The sequence below is a fragment of the Vulpes vulpes genome, chromosome 13 (genome assembly GCF_048418805.1).
Source record: "Vulpes vulpes isolate BD-2025 chromosome 13, VulVul3, whole genome shotgun sequence".
Taxonomy (NCBI): Eukaryota; Metazoa; Chordata; class Mammalia; order Carnivora; family Canidae; genus Vulpes; species Vulpes vulpes.
In genome coordinates, this window is record NC_132792.1 from 83,982,227 (window position 1) to 84,008,951 (window position 26,725).

Consider the following 26,725-nt stretch of genomic DNA (forward strand, 5'->3'; position numbering starts at 1 on the left):
TAGTTTTTCATATAATTTTATTATATCCTTTAAAGATAGCATTAGTATTGATTAAATAGATCCACAGGTAAAATGTATTCTGTGGGAGTACTTTTGACATCTTTATTAAACTTGGCAGACATTAAGTTAGTATTTTCATTTGAATAAACCCCCTCAGTATGCACCACAACTTAAAATATATTCTAAAGATAAAGCGCTTTGGTACTCCATGCTATCCTTATAACTTATCACCACACTGAATGCTACAGCATTTCATAAAGTTAATTTTTAAATACAAGTATGACTCTCGACCTTGATCACGGTTTCCATGCTCACTCCTGATTCCATCCAGGCTTTGGATGCCTTGCTATTTCCCTCCGTCGGTCTCTATTGGCAACAGCACTTGGTGTTCAGATAGCACCATCTGTAATAATCCAAAGTAATGGGCAGACATGCCTCATGCATCCTCCCAATGTCTGAGAGAGAGAGAAGCTCACAGGCACTCTAGAAGGTGACCCTGAGACCTTCTGCAGTCACAGAGCAAAGGCAACAACAGCAGAGCAGAAACCAACTCAAGCTGGTACATCCGAGGATACGGGGGCTTTACCCAAAGCCTGGGTTGCACACACATCGAGTATCTAGTGCAGGCCTGGTGAGGACGCCCCCATGGCACGCTCTCTGAACATCCCGGCCCCCGAACAGCAAAGCATGGTCTCTGAATAGTCATCTTTGAGGGTAGCAGAGATGGCTAGGTGAGGTTCCATCTACTCACCCCAGCCAGATACAGCATGAGCGAGGATGAGGGTTCCACGGGGAGGAAAGTGTGGAATGAACAGGCACTTTTTATCATTCGGGTGGCACATGACACAGTCACCACCCCGTACATTGCTGGGTCTGCCTGTCTTGCTTTTGATATTTGCTTGACTACCCTTGTCAACTGAGCAGCAGTAAAGCAGCGTGCATTCCGCAACCAGCCAGAAACCAGCACATAACCAAGTCTCCTCTCCCCATAAGTTAAAACAACGATAGTTTAAATTACGTTAAAACTTTAATTACAGATGTTTTTCCACTCAACATTTGAAAACTTGGATTCCCCCCTTTTTTTTTTTTTGCATAAAGGCTGTCAGGATGGTTAAGCTAAACCCTGTGTCTTTCCCTATATACATATCTACACTCAAGTCTTTTCTTTATTAATAAGAGGTGTCTTGATTGCAGTCCCAAACCAACTCTGCATTGGATTCCAGGTAGCAAAACAGTTTCAAGGGAGGACAGGAAGCAACCGCGATACAGTGGCAGGAAAAGCTGGAGCTTGATACTCATCTAAGTTTAACTCAGAAATATAATAATAATTATGAGGAAGAAAAGAAGAGGACTTCGTTATCACCCTGCCCCCTCTACCAAACACACTAGCTCGACACTCTCTGCGGTCTTAAAGTGCAATTACCCTTGAGAAGGCACCCAGGCCTGGGATCCCACTGGACAGAGTTCAAAGCATAAACTTCAAACAGCACTGCTCAGGACTCAGGCTGAGAGGGAGGGGGCCAGGCAGCAGAAAAGGACCTCAGTTCTGGGGCATTCAAGTGCATCACAAGAAATAGTGTCCTTTCTTTTGGTAAATCTGTAAATTATAAGGAATCCTGGTCTGGAAAAATAGAGCTTCTTAAAAACTTCTATCTGAGGACATTCCAGTGCAGTAGAGTCAAAAGGCCGGTGAGTACAGCAAGGAGCAGGGGACAAGCGCTCCTTCCAGGCGCCCAGCTCCCATACTGGTGACCCCGGTAGTTCTCGGAGAAGTCCTCAGCTCTGGGCACAGAGGACGCACACTGCACTAAGGGCATCTGGTAGGAGGTGGCTCTCTTCTCGGGCCTGTCTGGACTAGACCCATCGCTGGGCCTCTGGCCATTGAACAGCAGATAGCGGCCACGGGCATCCTGCTCCATTTTGAAGATTTCGTATTCCGTGTGAGGTAGTTTGATCCCCAGCGCCACGCAGCCATTGGTGTGTGTCACGTCCTGCTGGACGCCCACCTGCCAGGAGCCCTCAGCTCCACACTCATTCCCGTTAAAGACGTTGAGGAGCGAGGCTGTGGCCGCATCCATGGGGGTGACCTTCATGTGGTTCACTGCGAAGGAGAGATGACAGGTCGGTGACTCTAGGGGTGGCGTGTGGTGCAAAAAGCACTCCAGCTGCGCTGGCCATCTGCTCTAAACCCCACCATGCCCAGCCACCCCCCTGCCGCAGCTTGCCTAAAAGCATCCCCCAGTGGAGAGAGTTCAACATGTCGATCTGAAGGGTCATGACACCAAACACACTGCAGGTAGACCACATTTGGCGTAGAAATGCTGCAGCTGACTGCATGTTGACGTGACATCAAGCTGTCACACAGAGTATCTCCAAGGAGCTGTCTTTGGTGACAATGACTCTAGGGGATTGACGAAATATTCAACACAAACTGGAATGTTGTTTTGATGAAAGCATTTTGAAGTTTTTAAGTAGCTTTGGTGTTGAATACCTTTCCTAGTTATTTAGCAGTCTGGCAAATTAATACTGGCCCATATATCAGGTATCTAAAATAAATTAGGCTGCAGGCAAGTAAAATATGAGTAATTAAATAGAAACCCCAGCACTTATAGAGGGCTGTTTTTGAAGGAGCCCAGGGGACCGTATTTTATGTATGCCGCCACAGCTCCAGGGTGGAGTCAGAGACTGTTGTTCTCTTAGCCACATCTAGCAAAGGTCCATCCTCCCTGGAGAAAAATCTTCCTTGCTAAGGCGGGGGGGTGGGGGGGGCAGCATGGGCTAAGATGCCCTAGGACTTATCTGGGTCAGCAGAAATATTTCACGTTAAATAGCCTGAATCAGGGGGTCACACCCAGTCTCTGCGCCACCTCTCTTTTATTTGTCTGTGATGTGACTGACACCATCTCTTAAAGATGCATAAGCTTCAAAAGAAATTCTAGAAAAAAAGAGGCCACAAGACCTCCCTCACTTGTAACAGCCTGGTGAATTTCTACCCCTTAACCTTTGTCACTTTGATCCTCATTACGAATCCCAAACTTCCCACCTCCAAGCGCATGACAACTTGCAAGCGCATGACAAACTCAGCGCTGGAAAGGACCCTTCGGAGCCCCTAAGGCGTGTAACTACCATCTCCTCTTTACTGCCCACTCAAGAGAGCACCCTGAATGCAGCAAGTACGTGTGACGTCATCCCAGGGGCAGCTCCAAATTGCCCCCAGCTGTGCACACGACAGGAACATGCAGATGCGAGGTTTCGTCTGCAGTAACACACCCCGTGGCCACATGTGACACCGTGCACAGTGGGGAGGGGGGCGTTCCCCCATCTTGGCCCACAGGCTGAGCCACCCCTGCCGGCCCCATTCTGAGCAGAGGGGAGCCTCAGAGGCCGGTGTAAATGATGAACTAAAAGCAGAAAGTATTCCCTAGTCTCTCACCCAACATCTCTACCGGAAAAAAAAATAAAAGCCCTTTCCTTCCTTCAGGCTCTGCCTCGACAAAAAGGTCCCCAAGCCGCTCAAGTTTGTCACCCGCTGGGCTGTTACCCTGGTTGCTGAGGTGGGAGCCCTACCTTTGAACACAAACTCCGTTCCTCCCATGACCCTGGAGGAGTGCACGCCCCGGCTGTAGCGGCCCTTAGCGTAGATGGTGAAGGTGGGGTGCTTGCAGACGGGGTCAGAGTAGTGGTAGTAGTGCCCTTCCCAGGTGTTGTTGTTGTCATGGAAGATGAAGTGGCGCGTGAGGAAGAGGACTTCGGGCCGCACCTCGCAGCGCTGGCTCACCCACTCGCCATGCAGGCCGACGGTCAGGTCAGCCTTGGGGGGCAGGAGGGGCGGGCGGTGCTCGTCTGACCTGTGGATGATGCGGCAGGCTATGCAGGCATGGTCATGGTTCTAGAGACAGGAAACAAACACACGAGAGAACTTGGTCTTCATGACAGAGCAGTGCACGCACGCTTCCTTCAAGTCAGGCTCACAGTGGGACTGGGCGACATCGCTTGTCACCTGGGCACCCAAGAGGCACCTGGAGCCAAGCCCTCGGGCACAGATGGGAGAGTGTTGTGTGTGCAGGGAGGGGCTCACAAGCGCACACATGTGTTCGACTGACATCAGGGACGTGTCTAAGTATTTCAGCTGTGATGTGTACTCTCTTTAGAATCCTATCATATGTCCCAGACACTTGACTTTGGCAAGCCTGGCTTCACATCATACCCATTGGGATGGCTAGTATGAAAAAAATGTGAAAAGAACGGTGTGGACAAGGATGTGGGGAAGCTGGAACCCTCGTACTCTGCTTGTGGGAATGTAAAATGGTGCAGTTGCTGAGGAAAAGACCTCCTACACGATCCAGCAGTTTCTGTGCCCCCTCTGGTTTCTGCGCAAAGGAACTGACACCGGGGTCTTGAAGAGACAGCTGTTCACCCACGTTCCTCGCAGTATTATTCAGGCGGCCCGGTGACGCTAACAACCCAATCACATAGACGGGCAAATGGAGAAACAAGATGTGGTCCATCCATACAGTGAAAGATGATTCAATCTTGAAAAAAAGAAAAGTTCTGACCCAGGCTACAACAGATGAACCTTGATGACACGATGCTCAGTGAAATAAGCCAGACACCAAAGGACAAATACTGTATGATCCCACTTATATGAGGCACCCAGAGTGATCTAATTCAGAGACAGAAAGTAGAATGGTAGTTACCAGGGTCTGGGGGAGGGGGGAAGGAGAGTTTGTGTTTAATGGGGACACAGCTTCAGTTCAGGAAGATGAAAAAGTTCTGCAGATGGATGGGGGAGATGGGTGCCCAATAACATGAATGTGCTTAACGCTACTGCACCGGGCGCCTAAAATGGTTAGGATGAAAATGCTTCTGTGTATTTTACAATTAGTTTTTTTTTTTTCACTTTTAAAAACAATTATGAGACACACAAAACTGAAAAAAAAGGACAGCATTCCAATTGCTGGAATGACAAAGGGAGTTGCGTAGTAAAGCAGGGGTCCTTTCAAAGGAGGCGGCTGGCAAGAGGGCAAGAGCAGAGCCTCCGCGAAGCCAGCCTGCACACCTGTCATCCATTTGTGTCTGCCCGCCTCGAGGTTTGAAGGCCTATGGGCTCTTAATTTGCTTCCTGCTTTTTAGCTTTCAGCCATTTAATTAGTGCAACATAGCTGCAGCTCTTTCAGGGGCGCCTCGTTGTGCACCTGCTTGAGAACACTACCACAGCCTCTGGACAAGGGCCGTCTGTCTAGGGCTGTGGCTGAGAAAGCCTTTCAAGAGTAGAGGTGGCCAGACACTGCCAGCCATGTAAATGCTGTTTGTCCAGAGAGCTTGGGGCTCCTCTCAAAACGCTACAGTCTGGAAGACAAGACAACTGGGTTCTGGGTTGCATCTGCCATTGCTGGGTGTTCAACCGAAGCCATGGGACACCTGCGTGCCGTGGGCTGCGTGCCCCTGGATTGGGGGATGACCTTTCTGGTATTCTCCTCCCACACCAGCTTGGCTAAAGCCAACTGGGCTAACAGAAGCACAAGGCAAATCTGATCAGTGCTGTGGAGGGAGGGTAACAGTTGTAGCCCACAGTCAGGAGGGCAGCTCGTGGACACTGGCCGGGGGCTCCCCTAACCATGGGGGCCATGGTGTGCAGCAGCTCACTGGTATGGCCTCAGGCCTGAGAGTGGGCACTGACAGGAACTCCCAGGAGCCTATGTATATGCTTCCTGGAGTCAGAAACCCAGATTTCCAATGCCTTTTCTTGTCTAGCAGTGGCTCAGTGTGACCTACGGTTGTTTGGTTAGGGGCTGGGAGATCTCCGAGGGTAGCAGAGCAGGAAAGAGCTTTTCAGTCGCCATGCCTCTACATTCCCTCTACAATCTCCTCCAAAGAGAACACCAGGCTTGCTAACTTGTTGCTGTGCTCATCAGATGAGTCTAGAGTTGGAACTAGGGGAGAGAAGGCTTCCTTTGTTCAGCTTTGTTTGTGGTTTGTAGATGATAAGATCAAGTGGGCTGCCACAGAGTCTCATTCCCCACAAACTGCTTTGCGATCTATAATTTGGGAATTTTAAAAATATCGTATGTGGCCACTTCATTGCTGGCCATTCTTAGGTAGGAGTCTCATTCCCTGACAAGATTTGTCTGCTCAAATACCAACATCAAGTCAAGAACCTCCCAGAAAGCTTCTTGGATGGGGTGGAGGTGGGTAGGAGAATAGGGGTCTTAGCTCTCACAAGACTGCTCCAGCATAATATCAGGGATCAAGTGCTCTTCCATCAGAACAGGAACCAGCTTGGTGACGAGAGGTAGGCACAGCCTGCAGGCCCAGGCTGCTCCGGAGACATGCCATGGTAGCATCTGGAGTTCATGTGGTGCTTTTAAGATCAATGGCATAGAGGCCTGAGCCTTGAGATGGGGACCTGGCGGAAGCATTTCCGTTTATCAGTGGAGAAAAGTAGGCCACAGGCAAGGAAGGCTTGCCGTCCATCATTTGGGTCTGTGAGAAATGAGGGACAGAGTGAGAGGAACTTGGCCCTTGGGTATTGGTCTTACCAAATTCCTACTTATTTTATTGTGGTAAAATACATAATGTAAATACATATGTACATAATGTAAAACTTACCATCTTAACCATTTTAAGTGCGCAGTTCAGTGGCACTAAGCACATTCATACTCTTGTGCAACCATTACTACCATCCATTACTAGAACTTTTTCATCTTTCCACATTGAAACTCTGTATTCAATAAACACCAACCCCTCATTCTTTTAATCGCAGCCCTTGGCAACCACTACTCTACTTTCTGTCTCTATGGGCTTGTCTACTCAAGGCACCTCATAGAAGTGAAAGCATACAGAATTTGTCCTTTTTGTGACAGGCTTATTTCACTTAGCATAATGTCCTCAAGGTTTATTCACATTGTAGCTTGTGTCAGAATTTCATTTTAAGGCTGAATAGTATTTCAATGTATGAATGCACCACATTTTGTTTATCCATTCATCAGCTGATGAACACTCCAGTTTTTGGCTACTGTGAATAATGATGCCATGAGCACAGGTGTACAATCTATTTAAGACCTGACTTTCCATTATTTTGGGCATACCCTCAGAAGCTAAATTTCCCGATCATACCATAATTCTATGTTTAACTTTTAGAGGAATCACCATACCGTTTTTCCACAGCAGCTGCACACTTTACATTCCCACCCATGGTGCACAGGGTTCCAATCTCTCCACATCCTCATCAACAGGTTTTTTTTTTTTCTCTTTTTGATAATAGCCAATCTGATGGGTATAGTGCAGTGTCCTACTGTGGTTCTGATTTGCATTTCCCTAAGGATTAGTGATACTGAGCATCTTTACATATGCTTATGGGCTCTTTGTATATCTTCTCTGGAGACAGGTCTACTCAAGTCCTTTCACCATTTTTTTAATAGGGTTGTTTTTGTTGTTGAATGGACTAGTAACTTTTTATAACAACTCTCAAGCAGGCATTAAGAAACCAAGATGTCATAAACAAGGGTGGGATTTTTGGCCTCTCTGTGAATAACGTCATCAAGGGGAAAGTTTAGCCATAGTTAGATAAGGGGGAAACCTTTCTGTTGTACAGACAGATTTTTTAAAAGTCTAATTTGTGCTCTTTATTCCTATCATCCTTGGCTTGAATAAAACCCGCAAGACCCATAGCGACAATTATGTGGAAGCAGAAATTAAGGCCTATACTCTGTATTGGCTCTAAAATTTTTCTTCTTCGGGATGCATTTCTTGAATAGCAGCTTTTCAAAACAAATAAATGGGAAGAGCTTTTTGACATGAAAAGCGATGTGTACTCTGAAATATCAGGTGCTTTATGATTCTTGGTCCCCAGCTCCGATCCATTTTCTCCTCTGAGAAGCTGTCCTTTTGTAGGCTCTACCATTGGGGTTTCAAATCACTCCCTTCCCTGAATCGTAGAAAGAACTACTTTAAAGTGAGGGTCCACAGAAGATCTGAAGGTTAAAGCAGAGGGACCAGAATGTGTTTTCTTGTTGCAACTCTTTACACCAACTATAAAATGTTTTAGCTCTGAAGGAGGAGGAGAGAAAAAAGATCCCTATGGAATTCATTTCCTAGAAGAAGACAATCAAACCTATTCTAAAAATGAAAAATCGGCCTTCAACCTCATAAGTGTGCAATGTTCTAGGCAGAGTGGGGTTTTGCCCACTGTGCATTCTGATTCCTGCACATCAGCTAACCACAGCCTGCATGTATGGGACATTTGAGTCTGAGGAAGGTCAAGTAAATCATCCCCTTAGCTTATGATCTCTCAAAGAGACCATGGGCACACTTTACAGATGAGGCCACCATGGCACAGAGAGGTAGAATAACATGGCCCAGAGGATTCTACAAGCCAAAAGTAGAGTTTGGAACATAATTTATTCTTGGGGCTTTGCTGAGTGCTATCCCCTGGTTACCCCTTAGGCTGACGTCCTGCAAAGAACAGATGTCTCCCTATCAAAGACTCTGGTCCCTGGAACAGGTTTTCTCTGACCGATGACTGATAGGGATTCTCCAGGCTTTCTCCCGGTCCCAGCCAACATTTATTTCTGGAGAGTTGGTTCGTCAACAACATTTGGTGACAGTATCCACTTGTTTCCAGTGTCTTCCCAGAATGGAAGAAATTACTTGATATCATCTTGCTGTGAACAGATCAACTAGAGAAGCAGGATGAATAAAACATTTCTTGGGCTAAAAGTTTTGCCCAAGGAGGAGAAATGGGAACAGATGATGGAAACTTCCTTTCACAGTTTTCTTCCATGGGATAAAAAACACATTCATGTTTCTTAGGAAGAAACCTGCCAATGACTGAAGCTGAATACTTTTTTTTTCCATAACCACAATTCTCCATGCATTTGATTCAATTTCTATTGTAGGTATTCCTACACATACAGCCTTCCTGGGGCCTCTCCATTCCACTGGAGAAGAACTTTGTCAAGTTCTTGGAGGCCAAGACCAGACGTCTCTCCCTTTTTCCTACTTCCCATGACCCTGGGGGAGCGCAACAGATATGAAAAAGTCTCACCTGTGGCAGACTAATTGCTAGGATGCTGTCACTGGCTATTTACCAAAATGAATAGAGTAGGCTAGCATTCATCACAAATGATGAGAGCTGACTGCCTTGTGGAAGGGGCCTCTCGGGGTGCTTTTCAGATCTGGGGTCCCAGGACTTGATGTACTTGGGCTCATTTTGACCACCTCAATGAGTCATGATGATTCCACTTTCAGGAAGCAGTAAGTGGACTAGCCACGGTCACACATGCTGTGTCTCCCAAACAGTAGCTTTAGGGGCTGGAGGTAGCTGGCAGGAACCATGAGGGATGAACGGATGATGGAAGGACACAAGAAAGCTAGGCTGCCGACTCCTCAGGCTTTGCATTTGTCCCCTGACCCCCCTGACCACTTAGTGAGACAATGGTCAATTCAACACTGTCCTGGAGTTAAGAAGTGGAGGAGGCGCTTGGGGGATGGGGGTCCCTGGGAGCAGCTCTTCATTTTCTAGAAAAAGGCTTTCTAAGAAGTTTTGAACCTAAAGGTTAGCTCACAAAGACCTTTCTGGTTTATAAAACATTAGAAAAGCACACCAAAGATAAGTTTGCCTCCCCCTCGCATACACACACACACACACACACACACACACACGCAATGTGCACACTCAACAGCCAGACAGAAAGGGCCCTCAGAAGCCAGTTCTTTAAAATAAATGACTTCAAGGATGGTTTCAGAACAAAATTTCTGATTGACATTTTGACTTGTTTCTTCCACTTCTATCAATCTAAATTCATTTCAATAGCTAAAGTAGATTCGATTTAATAATCACACTAAATCTGCTAGAAATCCAAAGCCCCCATCAGGTCTGGCCCATCCCCCTCCTCCACTCTCCCTGCAGCGCTGAGCAGACGCCCCTACACACTGCGGGCTTACTACAGACTTTCTGAATGGTTGATTTCTGGCATGCCCAGGCTCTCACTCTGTCCTCTGGGCTCTCTTGCCTTTTAAGGGATCAACTGTTTACCACTTACACTGTCCCTGACAACAAGTATTTCCTGGTCTGCAAACTCCTTAAATAAATCAACCTTGCATGTCTGTTTATCTGCTGAAATACTCCAGAGTCAAGGAGTATAATGAACTGTTTCTGCAATAAAAGTACGTGCCAGCAGGTGCGTGGTGCAGCAATTGCCTGACACTTCATACTCTGGCCCCAATAAAAGGTCCACACCGGCAATCCTTTCAGCATCAAGACCCCATCATCCAACCCCAATCGTCAGCTCCGTCTTCTCATACAATGGGCAACGTTTGCTGCTCTGCAGTAAACACCCAGCCCCGGCCAGCAGGGCCACACTTTTCTTTAGGACTCATCCTCAGTGTAAGATGGGCTTTTTAAGTGATGACTCCTTGAACTCCCCAGTCCTCTATCACCTCCTGTCACCTCCAGGATTCCCTCTCCTTTCCCGCCAGTGGCAGGAAGAGAAGGAAGGCCAATTCTTCCACAACCCACCTTCCAGGGCTCCTTTGACACCCACTGACCCAGCCACTGGGAGCCCTACCACACTCATGCCTGAGGAGGGGCTCGTCTGTGGCAGAGCCATCTCCTGGGCCTGGGCTGAAAAGTGCGCTGCCCGTGGCCACCTGGCCCACAGTCTCTCGGCTGTCACAGATACCAGAAAGTCTCACGGACTCTGAAAAGGCTCAGGAAGGCAAGCTCCCTCATAAACAAAGGCCGGTTGGCAATCTAGACATTTCTACAGAATTCAAGAGAGAAAGCACATGAGTATCACCTTCTTCATTTTCAGTGCTCAGCTACTTTTTAAAAAAGCATTTGGGTGCCTGTCTCCCTCTGATGTGCTATGAATGTGCAGGGGTACAATATTTGAGATACATGGCTTGGGGAAAGTGTCTGGTTTTAGACAACCCCTTTGATTTATGGCCCTGTGGCTAAATCAGTGCAGGATTTTGGAGAAAGATCAATTCCATTTGCTTACAAGTCTGATCCTGAGGCTCTGGCATTTCCAACAACCGGGGCGATCATTTGCTTTTAATTACTATTTGATTCTACCACTGAAAGAATTTGGTTTGCTAACCCTTCAACTGCACGAAAATCTAAGCAGAGGGTGACGGCTGCCCTGATGTTAAATTCAATTCAGGGAAAGCATCTTCTTTCAGGGTTATTTTATGTGGTCTTGATTTTTTTTTTTTTTTTTGTACTGAAGACTAGCCAATTTCATCCTGAAAAAATCCTCCCGGCACACCTGATTCTCTTCAAACGCAGCACATTTGCCAAAGGACTCTGAACCTCACAGCGAAGCTGTATAAAGCTTAGAAAAACAAGTTGATTTAAAGTTTCTATTTTTACATGGTGTCCCATTTCCAGAGGGGCTGAGACTAGTGGTTTCAAACTCAATTTAGCATTTAAACTAATTTTCAGCCAGGTCTCTATGGACTGGCAATTAAGGGAGGCAAAGAGTTCAAAGAGGCGGGGTGGGGGGAGTGTGGTCTCTCCGGATGCTTCCCAGCCCTCCTCCTTCCCCTTCCCGGCGGGTGAGGTGACCTGCCACCAGCCAGTGGCCAGGGAGCACCCAGGGTTGTGCCTGCCCTGAGTCTGGAAGGGCACCACTGGCCAAGTCCGTTTATTCCTTCTCATAACTGTCCTGGGGAAGGATCTAAACACTTCCTGAGGAATCGGTGGCACACTGCGAGCCAGGCTGACCATGCCAGGGACAACAAGAGAAGAACGGGCCCTTTCAGCTCCCAGAGCCATGCAGACCTCACTGGCCTTCGAAGGACGCCCATGGCCATGCAGGCTGGCAGTCGCAATGGTGGACAGCACACACCAGCCCTGGACGCCTGCCTGGGTCCTTCTCTCAGCCCTGCCACCATCTCAGCTGTAGCCACAGCCCTCCTCTGAGCCTCAGAGTCCTCACTTCCGAAATTTATTCTAATTTTGCATAGTGACTGTTCAGATAAATGTAAGATCGTGGCACAAAAGGTACAAAGATGTATAGGGCGATGAGTCTTGGTCCAACCATCACCAAAATGTTCCCTTTCTCAGAGGCAGTTGCTACATTTCTCCTGGACCCTTCTGGAAATACGGCCTCCTTTGTAAGTTCATCTTATACTTCTTTCATTATTAGTTTCACACAGTAGTATCATGCTGGTCATGCTATTCTATATCTTTTTCTTTTTTTTTTTGTACTTAACAGAATGCCCAAGGTTCTTTCCACCCTTAAAATTTCTTAAATCAGGGCATCAGGCCTAGGGCTTAGAGGGTCTACCTCTTAAGTATCTGGGTAAATGTCCTCACAATTGCCGTGGCAGGGGAGGGAGGAGAAAACGGGAGGCAATGATTCATGATGATGAATCATCAAACACTTTGAGGCCCCAGTAGATGTGATTGTCATTGTCATCCCTCTAGGAGACACCCGCCCAGAAGGGCTACCTACTTCAGGTGTGGGGAGAAGGGGGCTTTGGTGAAGGGCCCTACCCAGATGGCAGGCAGCATTCTGCACACTAATGCAACTGAGTCTTATAGTCTTATAGTCTTATCACTTTATTGAAGGAAGATTAGGTTTCAGAAGCAGATGACACCACCATCACCTGCAGCTGATGGCCACAGGAGAAGTGAATTCCAGGACTGACTACCATCTTCAAAGTCTATATTCTCGCCAATTTATCTAGACAGTGTTAAAAAACAAACAAACAAACAAACAGTCTCCCACTTTTTTGTTTATAAAAATTCTAAGGTCAGCCTTACAACTGTCATCCTCAGTCCTCATGCCAATGGTAATAACTCATGGTCAAGACATTTCTCCTCCAGGAACCACAAGTGTGTGCCTTTGCTCTCTCAACAGAAGGCTCTGTTCAGTGAGTCCACTGACAAAATAAGAAATCCCTCCTACAGCCTGGGGAGGGAGTAGGAATCTTCCAGAGCTACAGGTCCTAGGAATACTGATTTCACCTATCTGGCCTCCTGATGAGCCATGCCACAAGAAATACAAGGGCAAATTCAGAGTGAGGGAATAGAGGTAAAAAAAATAAAGTGCATGGTTAATCCTTTCTTTCGATTCAGGACTAAAAGCAGCCTCCATGGGTGTGTGTAGTTGACGAAAAGGAATCGGAACCTGTGTGTGGGCAAAGGACCAGCTGAAGGAGGGGACAGCGACCAGACACCAGCCCAGGCAGCTCCAGGACTGCACCTGCCTCCTCCCTCAAACTTCCTCCTCCTCACCCAGTTCCCCGCCTCCCTGCTCCTGCCTCTGGGCTGTTTGCTGCCTATTAGTGTCTCTGCTGGAGAGCCAGCAGGCACCATGCTTAGCATAGCTTCGTAAGGGTTCAGGGTGGGACCTGGCTGGTGCTCTTGGCTTACCAAATGTTTCTGGATTATCTGTGGGCTGTTTTTATTCATGACATTTTTACCCCCCATTCCCAGAGATAATTTAAAAGTTGGCTAGACTGTACTCAGAGGAAGCCAAATGTTCAGAAGAAAAGCTCCCTTACCTGGCTGCTCCCTCACACCAGAGATTTCAAGAGAAGTGCTGTTCAGCCGTGTTGATCAGCACCGACTGTGGATGATGCTTCCACCCGGAAGGGTCCCGTGAAGGGATGGGGAGCCCATGATTCCTAGCCGTCGTCTCATAAGCCACCCTTGCCTAGGTGCCACGTATGGCACCTTGTGCTCTTGATGGCTTGGTGTGATGCACAGGGCCTGCAGAGCTTCAACTCCGCTCCTCACCCATCCTGAGGAGGCCTGGCAAGAAAGGCCACCTTCTGCTTCACTGCCCTAACTTACCTCTTGCTCCTCAGGGCCTCTGAAACCTCACAGCTAGACCCAGTAGGCCTGGCTCCCTGTTCTGTGCTTGGGGACATGCTGTGAGCCCAGGGAGGGGCTGGATCTGGGGCCCTGGACTGTCTGGCTTCACCTCACACATGGGGACAGTCCCTGGTGAGGCGCATCTAGAGGAAGCAGCGCCCGCCAAGTGGGCTTCCTCAGCAGATTTCCCACAATTATAATAAAGGCGACTTTCATTACAGGAGCTCACAACAGCACAGATAAACAGAAGATAACACCAAGTGGTCCTTGGCAGGGGAAGTACTCTGGGATATCTCTACCAGTCATAAGAAGCTCAAAGGACTAAGAAAAGCAATATATTAAAAAAATGAATAAACTATCAAACAAAAGTCAAATGGGGCCCCTCATTTAGAGAGTTATTGTTCTAGAGAGGAGTCCACAGAAGCCAATCTGATGGGGGGCGGTTACTGGAGAAATCTCCTTCCACCCCTCCCCGCACACCCCTCCCTACCTGGAGCTTCCCCAACTTCTGTGGTGGAAGATCATGTTACAGGCTGACACGGATTCTGAGCCCATGGGAAGGAAATGCTTTGTGAATTCCAAATATAATTACTGGACTATCATTCAAAAAAAGGAACATTATAAGGTTTTAATTGTTTCCTGCCCCTCTCCATCCTCCCTTGTGATCACAGTGACTTTACATTTCACTTAGTTGAATGGAATGAATGTGGGGTCTGGAGAAAGAGGTCTGGGTTCAAGTTCCAGTTCAGAACATCACCAAGTGGGGCAGCCCCGGTGGTGCAGCGGTTTAGTCTGCCTGCAGCCCAGGGCATGATCCTGGAGACCCTGGATCGAGTCCCACGTCAGGCTCTCTGCATGGAGCCTGCTTCTCCCTCTGCCTGTGTCCCTGCCTCTCTCCCTCTCTCTCTGCATCTCTATGAATAAATGAATAAAAATTAAAAAAAAAAAAAAAAAGAACATCACCAAGTGCATGACCTGGGACAAAAGAAAACCCCCAGAGTTTCAGCTACCTCCCCTTTCTGCCTGCGAAGGAGGCAATACCTGCCTCAGGGGGTCCTTGTGAACTCTGAAAGCAGCAGTGCGGGTGGGAGACCACAAGCCCCCGCAGTCTACAGCAGCACCCCCTTCCCCTCAGGCACCTCTCCACCTCCTCCAAGGCTGGGATCATTGCTATTGTGACATCCCTTTCACGTGTGGCTATGACATCTCCAAATTTCCTTTGTAATTTCCTCTGAGATCAAAGGTGATGTTGGTGGAGAGTTAGAGCTGAGAAGAGCCTTAGGAACCTTCTGGAACCACCGCCCAAGGCCACAACGTAGGTCATTAGGAAAACCAGAGCCCCCACCCCCACCCCGCTGTCAGGTCCCTCCCTGGGCAGCCCCCACCTCTGCACCTTGATGCATGGGGCTTCCTGGGTCCCTTTGACCGCACCCATGAACCTCCCCTTGGGTCACTCATCTTACTTGGGCCCTGAGTAGAGAGCTGCGGGCTACCTTGGCATTCTGCAGGGGCGGCTGGTAACTGGACGGCCGGTAGAACATCCTCTGCGAGGCGTCGGTGTGGATGTCCCCAAGGAAGAGCTCCTCCACCAGGCGGTCCAGGTTGTGCTGCAGGTACTGCTTCTCCACGCGGATGAGCTGCAGCTCGTGCATGGCGAAGTTCACGGCCTTCGTGCACTCACAACCGTTCTCTGCCCGCCACAGGTCATAGGGCACGTCCTGCAGCCACGGGCCCCCAGCGGGCACGAACCCCGGGCACGTGCGGTTCACCCGCTGGCTCAGCCTCTCGGCCACGGCCTCCGTGTGGCAGACCACCTGCACGTTGTGCAGCTGGTAGTCAGCCTCCGTGCCCCCGCGGATGATCCAGGAGGCCTGGCGCAGGCGGACCTTGCCCCGGATGACCAGCGTGTAGGTGGGGCTCGTGCACCGGTTGCCACCATAATAGAACTGGTAGGCCTTGAAGGTGTTATTATGGTAAAATCTGTAGGACCGCGTGATGAACTCTGGGCCTGACCTCACCTCACAGCTGAAGGAGGAAAGGAGAAGGCATAGGAAGAGATTCGTGGCAGTGTCAAGAAATTATGGCCATAGCAACAAATGTTCACTCTGAGCTGCCGCTCTTGTGCCTATCACTTATTGAATCCTCGCTGCAAACTCCATGGTTCCATTTTACAGCTGGAGAAACCGAGGCATGAGGGATTAGGGAAGGTGCCCCGGGCCGCATAAGCACCTAGGAGAAACCAGACAGTCTGGCTCCGGGCTGTGTTCCTAGTCTCTCTACACCACAGTCCTTATTCATTGTATGAACAAGCTAAGGGAGCCCAAACCTGCCCTTCTCACTTCCACCTGGGGGCCTAACTCCAGGGAAGTAAGCGTCTCTCTTTCCAGTGGGAAGAGAGAAGAGAGTAGTGCTGGCCTATGAAGGAAGTCTCCTTAGGCTAGTCCAAGACTAGATGATTTCCTGAACACTTCTCTTCTATGGACCTTGTCTAGAGCAGACAGGTGCTGGATGTCTGTCATCCTGAAATGGAATCTAGTCTGGGGAGAAGTCACTTAGGGGCAATTAGAAATTCACCCTCCCATCTACTGAAAATTAATTTTCCCTCTACTGGGAAAAAGAGTCCATTAGTGAAAGCAAAGCTAACGTAACAGAAGTAAGGGCTCCTTTTGTTTATGCTGACTGACAAAATGACAACAAAATGTTTTTTTGCTGTGGCTTTAGATAAATGCTAGATTCGTAGGCCAGAGATACTTGGACTAGATCTACAGGGCACAAATGGTTGACAGGAATTGATCACTGCCCTACCCATGGCCAGTTCCTAGCTGTGCAGCACAGCTAGCACCAGGGAAACGCCAGAGGGTTTCTTCAACACATCGGCCAATGAATCCGACCTCTGTAACTCTCCACTAGATGCTAATCTCAGTTATATCATGACTTACATCCATCAGGTTTGGCCTTATAACTCTGCTTGAGTCTGTGATAAATATATAACTATATAATATCAGAACTCAATAGAATATATAATATACACATGTGCCACATATATAATATTTACTATCTATTATTGACAATATGATTTGAGCAGACTCAGCATTGCTAAATGAAGCAGTGGAGCTGAAATCCCAAAGGCCTATTACTCTCAAAATCACTGACATTTCCATTTTTCCCTTAACACACTGGTACAAGGTAAACATTACTCCAAGAGGGCACCTCTGGGAAAGGCTGTCAGTGGAAGTCCAATGAGGGCACATGCACAGAAGGCACTCAGGGGAACCCTGGGCCCTGTGGTCTGTCAGAGGAGCCACAGAGGTCCTCCCCTTCTGAAGAAGGCCTCGTCCAGCGTGAGTGGTCATTGTGGTCTGTTTATAAGGGCACTGTAAGTGTGCTGCTTGGCCTCAGGACTCAACATATCTCAAGTCCTCACACACTCCACTGGGCCGGCCACCCCCCTCGCCTAGGCCTCATCACCTCTAGATGCACATGTTGTAACCATCTTTTAATTGGTCATTCTCCCTTTTTCTACCACCTGTTTGCTGCACAGCAGCCAGAGTGCCTTGTGCAAAAGCTGACTCATGTCTTAAGCATTGTCCTTGCTGCAAACTCTTCGATGACTTTCTAGTTCTCTCAGATCTAACTCCAATCTGGCCAGACCTGCCCTGGAGCTGACCCTCCCCACCCCAACAGCCTCATCTGGAGCTGCCCCTCCCAGATCACTACACCTGGGTTTACTATACCCTGACTACAAGGGCTCTGGATCAGTTGTTTCTCCAACCCAGTCTTTCCCAGTTCTTCCAGATGGAAAGTTCTTCCCTGGGTCTTCGCACAGCTAAGGGCATCCCAGTTCAAGTGTCCTTTCCTTTGGTAAGGACCCCACCCTCATCCTAAAATAAGGCCCTGGTATTCTCCTTGAGCACCTGTTGTTTTTTTCCCCTCTTCATAGTACTTCTTTGTATGTTTATTTGTAAAATTCCTGAAGACAGGGACCATGTCTTGTTTTGTTCACTGCTATATACACAAAATCTAGAACAGTGCTAGGCACACCGTAAATATTTGTACACTCAATAAATATTTGTTTGAATAAAATGATAAATTAATTAAAAGTACATCATATTAAGATTGTGTAAATATTTATCACACGGTTATTTTACGAAACCACATCTTTAGAAAAAAAAAAAAAAACCTCTGGGTCTTCAACATCTTATAAAAATTCCTTTCTCTTCTCTTTTCTGTGTGCATTTGATCCCTTCCCAAGGTACCTGGAGAAGTGATCAGATCCCAGAGTGAGCCTTGTTAAATCTCAACAGTTTAATGGGTAGGGGAAAAAAAAAATCACAGGTTTGCCTCTAGGCTATTTTTAAAAGCTCTATTGGAAGATAAGCCAGAGCTCAAACTGGGATAAATCTCAGCTCTGTAGCCTGAAAATGAGTCCAAGAACTATGCCCTTGCTAGTAGAGGTAGCTTGAGTACCTTTTCACTTACTCTTAGAACCCTGAAGCCATATATTAAATTACCAGAATATGGCTAGAATATTCAGATCCTCAGAAGCTTGCAAGTTATGTTTCAGGGTTGGTGAAACACAGACTCCTAATTTCACTTGCTAATGGCTTCTTTTTATACACCAGTGGTCCAGCAGACTTCGGTAAACAAGGACCCATTCACTCCCCGCCTGTGGTTAACAGTGGTAGGCATCTTTGCTTTAGCTAACATTTCTACAGTCTTTAGCTCGGTTTCTTTCCCAACCAGAGTTTCAAAGTGTTGCTCGGCATTTAGTTAGAACTTAGATAACACCCGGACCATTGCAGAGAGGATACAGTCTCTGAGCATCCGAGGAGCCTCAAGGAAGGCCTTCCCCTGCCTTCCCCTCCCACCCGGCCCAGGTCTGGTCCCGGCCCTCTTACCCGGTGGACACCCAGTGGCCCTCAATAGCTGGTGGCATCTGCACGGTGATCCTTGCACCATTGTGGAGATGTTTGAGCATGTGATGGCACTGTGATTCCTTGAAAGCCCGCCAGGCGCTTTTCTCTAAGGACCTGGGATGGGATCTGCTGTCTGGATGAAGGAGGGCTGAACCCTCTCCCAGCCCTGGAAGAAAAGCGGGAAGTTCGCTGAAAGGAGAGCTCGGGGCAGACAGGAGTGGGGCTGAGGGGCTGCCTCCTTGGCAAGGAATCACCACAAATGGGAAATGCACTCCTACCCCATGGGTGTATCACTGTCTCTGCTCTCCAGTAGTTCACATCTCAAAGGGACACATCCCGTGTCCCGGGAGACCACTTCCCAGGGTAGAAAGCCGAGACCCACAGAGACAACTTGTCTCTCGGGAGATCTCTTGGCTATCTCCTGGCAAAGCCTGAGCTCCAATCCCCGCATCTGTGAAATGGAAAATCAGGTGGCGCATCCAGGGGAGAGCTTACAGTGCAGACTGATGAATGTTACGAAGAGACAAATGAACATTGTTCCAAAGTCACCCAAGGGAGGTGTAAGAAAGGAGTCAGCAGGAAGGATGGGCTCATGCAGTGGCACATCTGGGGGTGGGGGGGAGCACGGGGACCAGCCTCGGTGGAAGGGGAATTCTGAGGGAATGGAGGAGGCTCAGGAACAACTTGGAGGACTAACTGACATCTGCTCCTACCAAGCCACGCATCTTCTGGTTCTCTTCATCGCTGGATGGCCACCCTCTACAGGGCTGCCCATGGGGGGGGGGGGTGTGTGTGTGCAAGTCACAGACCGCCCCCCTCCAGCGGGGTATGTGTGGGACACATTCCCCCAATCCCTTTCCCACTCCAGCCTCTCACACCCACAAAGTCATTGCTAATATAGGGTTCTCAATTAAGAACTACAAGAAAGAAAAAAAAAGAATAACTACAAGAAGCCTATTTTTATTTTCCACAGATAAAGGAATATCAGGAATAACTTCATCTTCAGTATAAGCAGTTTAGGTCGACAGATACTTAAACATGCAAAATAACCACCAGCCCGTGTTCAGAATAAAGCATAACACCAACAAATGGAGTTGTAATCTGAAAGCCTACTGTTTTCTTGAAGATTCACTCCTGAAGTAATTATCACATCAACACACCTCTATTGTGGACCTATTAAATAATCTGTACTGTGTTAGTAAAAACAAAACAAAACAAAAACCCCAAAACAAACCCCAAAACAAAAAGAAAGCTCAAAACCAAAAAACACTAGACATACAAAAAATAAAATAAAAATATACACAGAATTAATAAAATACACCCATCAGAATGCTACCTATGAAGAGGTAGTTAAATATTTTGTAATCAACACCTAATTAACTTCATAGAGAAGCCAGGACTTATGAGGGATCATTCACATGAAATGCAACCTCACCACCAACCCTGTTTAGCCCAGCCAGGTGCTTTGGACCCCAGCAAAAATGAGAGAAATGTTAAATCTCCAAAATCCACATCTGGTGGTGGTGGTGCTCACAGTGGTTCAGTGAGGCCCTTCCTTCCAGTGGCCCCTGCTTCCATGGAGGAAGAGTGACATTTCTAGGTATTCTCTCCCCATCCCTCATTCAACCTTCCCCAGTGAAGCTGTGTGCAAGTTGGAAACAGGCGTGCATGACTATGCCATTGAGTTCTCTCTGCCAAACTGGCCTCTTTTCAAAATATAGTTCGCCCTTGAACAATGTGTTATATGTGTTATATATTGTATTCTCACAATAAAGTAAGCTAGGATAAAGAAAATGTTATCAAGAAAATTATAAGGAAAAATAAATACACTTACAGTACTGTGCTGTCTTTATAAAAAAAAAAAATCCACATTTAAATAAGTAGACTCACACAGTTTAAACTATGTTGCTCAAGGGCCAACTGCACATGGATTTGGATCAGTGCCTACCCCTGCCATGTAGTAAGGGCCCTGACCCATTAGTTGTTTGGCTGTGGCACTAGGCCAGGTGGAAAGTCTGAAAAATTCAGGGGTGAACTATTAGCAACCCCACCGTGGACATCTGTCTATACTGTGTCTTCTGATTGAGTAGTTATCACAGTTCTCATGTTTTCATCCCCATTTGTCTGAGGACTCTGGATCTCTCAGTTGGCTCTGAACTAGAGAAGGGAGAGGGGGTACTATGGACTGTACCTCCACCAATCCCAAGAGTTGTAATTATCTTGATGATGGGAGGCAGTTCCTGAATCCTCAGTTAGGGGATCAAGCAATGAAAGATATCACAGCTTGCCGTCTAATAGGTCAATGACTGTGTGACCAATTACAATGTGGCTAACAAGATAGATTTTAATTCAACTTATGAAGCGCTGGGGGTTGGGGAAGATTCTGCTTTAAATGTGACACTAACAGGTGGTAAAGGACCATTATCTCACTATCAATCAAGCTATGTTCTGAAAATTGATTTGTAAACTCCTTTACACCCTGGAACTGCTTTCCCGTAAAGATAATAAAAGCTGGAAGGATAGTGGATATAGGCAAGGCTCTGGAGCTAGGCTGCCTGAGTCTGAAACTGGATCTGCCACTTAAAGGATTTCATCGAATCCAAGACTTCAAGGATTGTTAAGATGCATCATTATTTTAGTACCAGTGACAAAAACACTCGCAGTTCAACGATGACACCATGCTTGAACAACAGTCCTGAGATACCACTGAATCCTGCACAGCAATGCCCTACTGCTCTCTCTTGCTTTTATCTGTTCAAGGAGATTTGACAATGTTTCTTGCCTTCAGTTGCAATGCTTCACCTGTGACAAGTGTTTGTTTTGCCTGTATCTCAATAGCAAACAAACACGGCCTCATCTTTTTTTTTTTTTTTTAAGATCGTATATATTTATATAGAGAGAGAGCCGGAGTGAGGTGAGGGGGGAGGGCATAAGGAAGAGGGAGAAGCGGACTCCCCGCTTGAGCAGGGAGCCCCATGTGGGGCTAGATTCCAGGACTCTGGAATCATGACCTGAGCGGAAGACAGATGCTTAACCTACTGAGCCCCCCAGGAGCCACATCTTTCTATGGGTATCATCCTTTCTATGTAACTGATTGTTGCTATGTGAGAAAATATGGAATCGCAGTTTATTGTTCCAGTGATAAACATTTTCCTCACTGATGTCAAATTAACACTCCACTGCTCTGTTACAAGGCCACACTGATTCTGAAGAGTGTAATTTATAAGTGGGTAATGGAGAAAATAACCAAGCACGCGTGGCTCAAACATTTACTCTATTTTCAAAACAGACCTATTTGCAACTAATCCATCGACATGGAGTAACAAGGAGAAACATAAAAGAAGTGACGTGATGACTGTAGGAGCTGTTGTGGCCAGGTTCACACAGGCTAAGACTGTATCAGGGAAGCTCACCGGGGCTGGGACCCCCATCAACCCTAAAATGCACATCCAATGCAGAGATCTTAAAATAGGAAAAAAGCTGTATCTTCCAATTGATGAAACACACCATTAGCATGGTGATCTTAAGCAAATGACTCAACCTCTTCAAGCTTCCATCTACTCATTTGCAAAGAGGGGATAACATTACCTATCTCTTAGGGTTGGTCTCAGGATTCACTGAGCCTGTCTTCGTTAGCACAGACACACAGTTCTCATTAAACGTGTTATTATTTTAAATAATGATCAGGCTTTTAGACTGCCTTCAGAAAATCCTTCCTAACAGCAAGTTAAAATAATGGGAAAGTTGTCCAGAGCCAGGCTCTCTCGAGCCAGGCTCTCTCTGAGCTCTGAGCAGGACAGAGTGCTCAGAGTAAAGAAAGATACAGGGCTCCCCAACAGTTAACTGGAGATCCTGATACAGAAGAGGGTGGAACCCAAAGCACCAGGCTCTGTGGTTGTTGACAAGTTCTACTCAGTTTAACAAATACCTATTCACTCTTACTTTGTATATTTTAGGAGCTGGAAGCATGAAGAAGAATGAAGATAAGTTTTTCTGACCTTGAGGCTCGCAAGGATTCATTGGCCTGGATGTCAAAGAACAAGGGTGGAGATGATGAAGGAGGTTTCTGGGAAGGAAGCTGGGAGTTCAAAGGCAGAGGAAGAGGGAGTGGTGGTCAGAATCTGCATGGGTCATTCAGAAAGCCATTCACAGAGGAAGGGAGCCCATAGTGATGCTTTTTAACCAGGGGTGGAAGAAATAAAATCCCACAATCAGAACCACCAATATGGCAATCATTTAGAAAGAGGCAAAAGATCATTACATCACTTGGGTTTCTAGAGACAAATCTCCACTTGGCCATCACTCTTATCAGACAATAAGCAAAAATTAGAGACCTGATAAGGCTCAGTGCAGAAGATCAGCAGCATGAGCAGCCAGGTGGAGAAGAACTCTATAGTAAGCATGGCTCCTCAGCATACAGTGAGTTATGGTTTGCACACGAGGCTGCTACTATATTTTTAGGGTAGAAAAAATAGGATTGTTCTCTTTCTATCTTTGCCCTTTGAAGTACCCACCACCTTACTCTTAGGTAGCAAAATTAAATGGGTCATGTGAAAGCAGGAACTGCTGTACGGTCGGACAAACTGTCTCAGGTCTGCAGTCAACCGCCAACAGTAGTCTCCAATATTTACTTGGCTTGTCTTGTGTGGAAGCTCCAGTTGACCTTCTCATGAGTGCTACTTCTATTAAATGGCTTAGAATTAAAAGGTCATTTGAAGCATCAGGTCTAGCTGCAAGAAGGGGCAAGTTGAACAGCTTTCCTTATCCCTAAGACTTATGTCTCAGGATTAGCCATCCTGTGCCCTCCAGGGAGAACAGCCTTAGACTTCTGGTCAACCCAGGGACCTCTGTGTTCACTGTGCCACTCAGAGTACATCAACTCCAATTTGGGCCTGAAACTAGCAACTCATTCAAACCATCAGAAAAGTTCTGAAGGACAAGGATCTAGTCTAAGTATGGAAGCTACAAACATTATGCCCTGAGGGAGTATCCAATGGGCTGGACACCAGATCCCAAGTGGGTTTGTAGAGGGACTGATAGGACAGAAAGAGCAGGCTCTGAATTTATCCTACAAGGATTCATGGAAGGCCAACCATGCCTGGAACACTGAATGGAAGTGGTTTAGGCAGAGTATACAGCATATCCAACATAAACAGGTGGACAGGAAGGGTTCATATAGGAGGAACTGGGGCTGGGCTCAGGGAGGAGGGATCATAGGGTGGTTCACAACAGAGGAACAGAAGAAGAGAGGCAGGACCACAATCAGGAGTGCCATGAATCATACTGAGTGCATTTCACTGGAAAGGCAAAGAGAAACTAGCAAAAGATTTTTTTTTTTAAGGGATCCCTGGGTGGCGCAGCGGTTTGGCGCCTGCCTTTGGCCCAGGGCGCGATCCTGGAGACCCGGGATCGAATCCCACGTCGGGCTCCCAGTGCATGGAGCCTGCTTCTCCCTCTGCCTGTGTCTCTGGCTCTGTCTCTCCTTCTATCTCTCAAGAATAAATAAATAAAATCTTTAAAAAAAAAAAAAAGATTTTTTTTTTTAAGATTTTATTTATGAGAGATAGAGAGAGAGAGAGAGAGAGAGAGAGAGAGAGAGAGGCAGAGACACAGGCAGAGGGAGAAGCAGGCTCCATGCAGGGAGCCCTATGTGAGATTCGATCCCGGGACTCCAGGATCACACCCTGGGCTGAAGGCAGGCGCTAAACCGCTGAGCCACCCAGGGAATCCCTAAAAGATTTTAAGCAATGTAACAGCACAATAGAATTCCTTTTGGGGAAGACCGATTTTCCCATTTTTGGAGGCATGGGAAGCAGATGGGATACAGGAAGATCCATCTTGAAGCTTCTATGATGATGGTTCAGTATATCATTTTTGCCTGAATAAATGAGGAAGAGATGAGATGGGAACAATCTGAACAAATAGCAGTAAATCTCTCTTATAGCCTCTGAGTTTTCTGTCCTGACCATCTTCTGAATGTTGTGGAGAAGGTATACAGGAAGTTATAGCCAAAGAAAGGAAAGAGGGAGGGAGGAAGCGAGAGAGAAAGGAAAGTAGAACTTATACTAATTTAGCACTACATCTGAAAAGAAACTTGTGCAAAATATTTATATATCTTAATCTTAAATTGTGGAAATCCATCATCCTGGTACTTAGCAATGCAATACTCAGGGGTGGTGACTATTAGAATAGTTGCTGTCTGAGTATCCCTATTATTCATAATAAATTTGCTTGTTATATGTAATCACTTTTTAAAACCTCCAAGTAATTGGACTACCTATGTTAACTGGACATGTCGACTAGTCACAATAGCTCATTGCTGAAAATTCTGCCATTGTATGTTGAATGCAGTTGACATTTATGGGCGTTCTTTGATGGTTCAGGTTCTCAAAGTGGTTCAAGGTCATTATCAGGAACACTGGTACCTATAGGGGCCGCATAGAGTCCCTGTATCCAGAATGAGGAAGGCTGTGTGTGGGAGCATAGGCACAAATAACATCGACATTTGGTTAACTGAGGATTCTAGATATTTTGGATATTATAGATTTGGATATTATAGATTATAGATCTAGATATTATAATTGAGAAGACTAGTAAATTGGGTTCTCATTTATCAAGATTTTGCTATAAATGAATCCAAGGAAAAGAGGATCTCAAAGTCTTAAAAAACAACTATACAGTAGGAAAGTAAATGAAAATTTAGTCCTCAAGGTGGCTTTGGTAGTTCATCCAATTACGTACATGCCTTTTACCTGCATAAAAGTAAAAATTATAATACTAGTAATAATAAAGTTTGTGTAACACTTTACAATCTACTTTATACATATGTGATCTCATTTATCAAATGCCAGTTACTACCTGGGTGTAGAAAGTTACAAATGGAGAACCATTCTTTAGAACCACTTCTTTCTTTTATAGAAGTACTCTTTAATGTGAAGTGTTATATAAGCTGTCAGTCAAAAGATACCAACTGAACTGGAAGCTCTTCATAGCACTGTTCCGTATCCAGCAGAGTTCTGAATCGGGAAAATGACTTTACCATAAAATGGTCTCCAACACTGGGGGTCTCATAGCCTGGGCTCAGATAAAATTATGACAAGTGGGTATTCCTTTCAAGTAAGTGTGGCAGAAAATAGTAGACTTTGGAAGGAAATTATTTACCTGTTGTAAATGAAAATTAATTCCTGAAGGGTTTAGGGTATAATTCTCTAGATTACCACTTCTAGAGAACTAAATGAGATCCTAGAGCTCTGGATGGTTTATTCACGCGTATGCATGTGTGTGCGTGTGTGCACGTGCGAGTGATTAACTCCCAGGGAATAAGACATCCTGTAACAGAAGTTCAAAATGACTGCACAGTGACCTTAACCACTATCATAATTGCAGTAGTCTACTGTTCAGAGACTGAGAACTCTCAAAGATACCAATAAAAAACAAAACAAAACCCAGAATCCCTGAAATGAAAGGAAGCATAGGGTTGACCATTTATACAGAGATTTACATCCTAAATACAAAGCCCTGTGACCAGATGACTGTTGACACAACTGAATTCACCAGACTGTGCATTCAGAAAGCAGTCCTTAGCACAGTTAGTTGTCAAAGGGAATGAATATACTACTCTGCTACAGCCATCTGCAGCAAAGCTTACTCCTCAACCCACCGTGTTTTCAGGAAGCAACCAACCCAAGGACAGGGAGGGATGAAACAGAACAGTGAAGGGTGGGGGAATATGCAGACAGAGCAGTGACTACTTGCCTTTTGAAAGTCAATATTCACTCATTCACCAACTAGCTGAGTGCCTACTACGTGTGAGGTTCTCTCTCATGCATATACCATTTTTAAAAAAGTTTTAAAATTTTTGAATTATCTAGCTATATTCCAGCTATATTCTCACCTGCCCATCAAGATTGAGAACCAAAAGCTCCAAACCATTTTATGTGTAATAAAATGGAAAATTAGTGAGGGAAGAGACAATTTTCAA

At 46.4% G+C, this 26,725-nt stretch overlaps 1 protein-coding gene across 5 annotated transcripts in view; it reads right to left on the bottom strand.

The window, feature by feature from the left end:
• APCDD1 (APC down-regulated 1) overlaps window positions 1–26,725 on the bottom strand; it is a 33,174-nt gene continuing 6,449 nt past the window's right edge. For 4 of the 5 annotated variants that reach the window (XM_072734872.1, XM_072734870.1, XM_072734871.1 and 1 more), the window contains exons 2-5: window positions 18,727–18,910; window positions 15,322–15,853; window positions 3,568–3,889; window positions 1–2,101 (exon numbers count right to left, since the gene is read on the bottom strand). In XM_072734872.1, coding sequence (XP_072590973.1) covers window positions 1,650–2,101; window positions 3,568–3,889; window positions 15,322–15,853; window positions 18,727–18,806 — 1,386 coding nt within the window. In that variant the 5' untranslated portion in view covers window positions 18,807–18,910 and the 3' untranslated portion in view covers window positions 1–1,649. Of the gene's footprint in view, window positions 2,102–3,567; window positions 3,890–15,321; window positions 15,854–18,726; window positions 18,911–19,022; window positions 21,936–26,725 lie in introns of those variants that run through there. The other variant, XM_026005960.2, reaches the window with a different exon arrangement.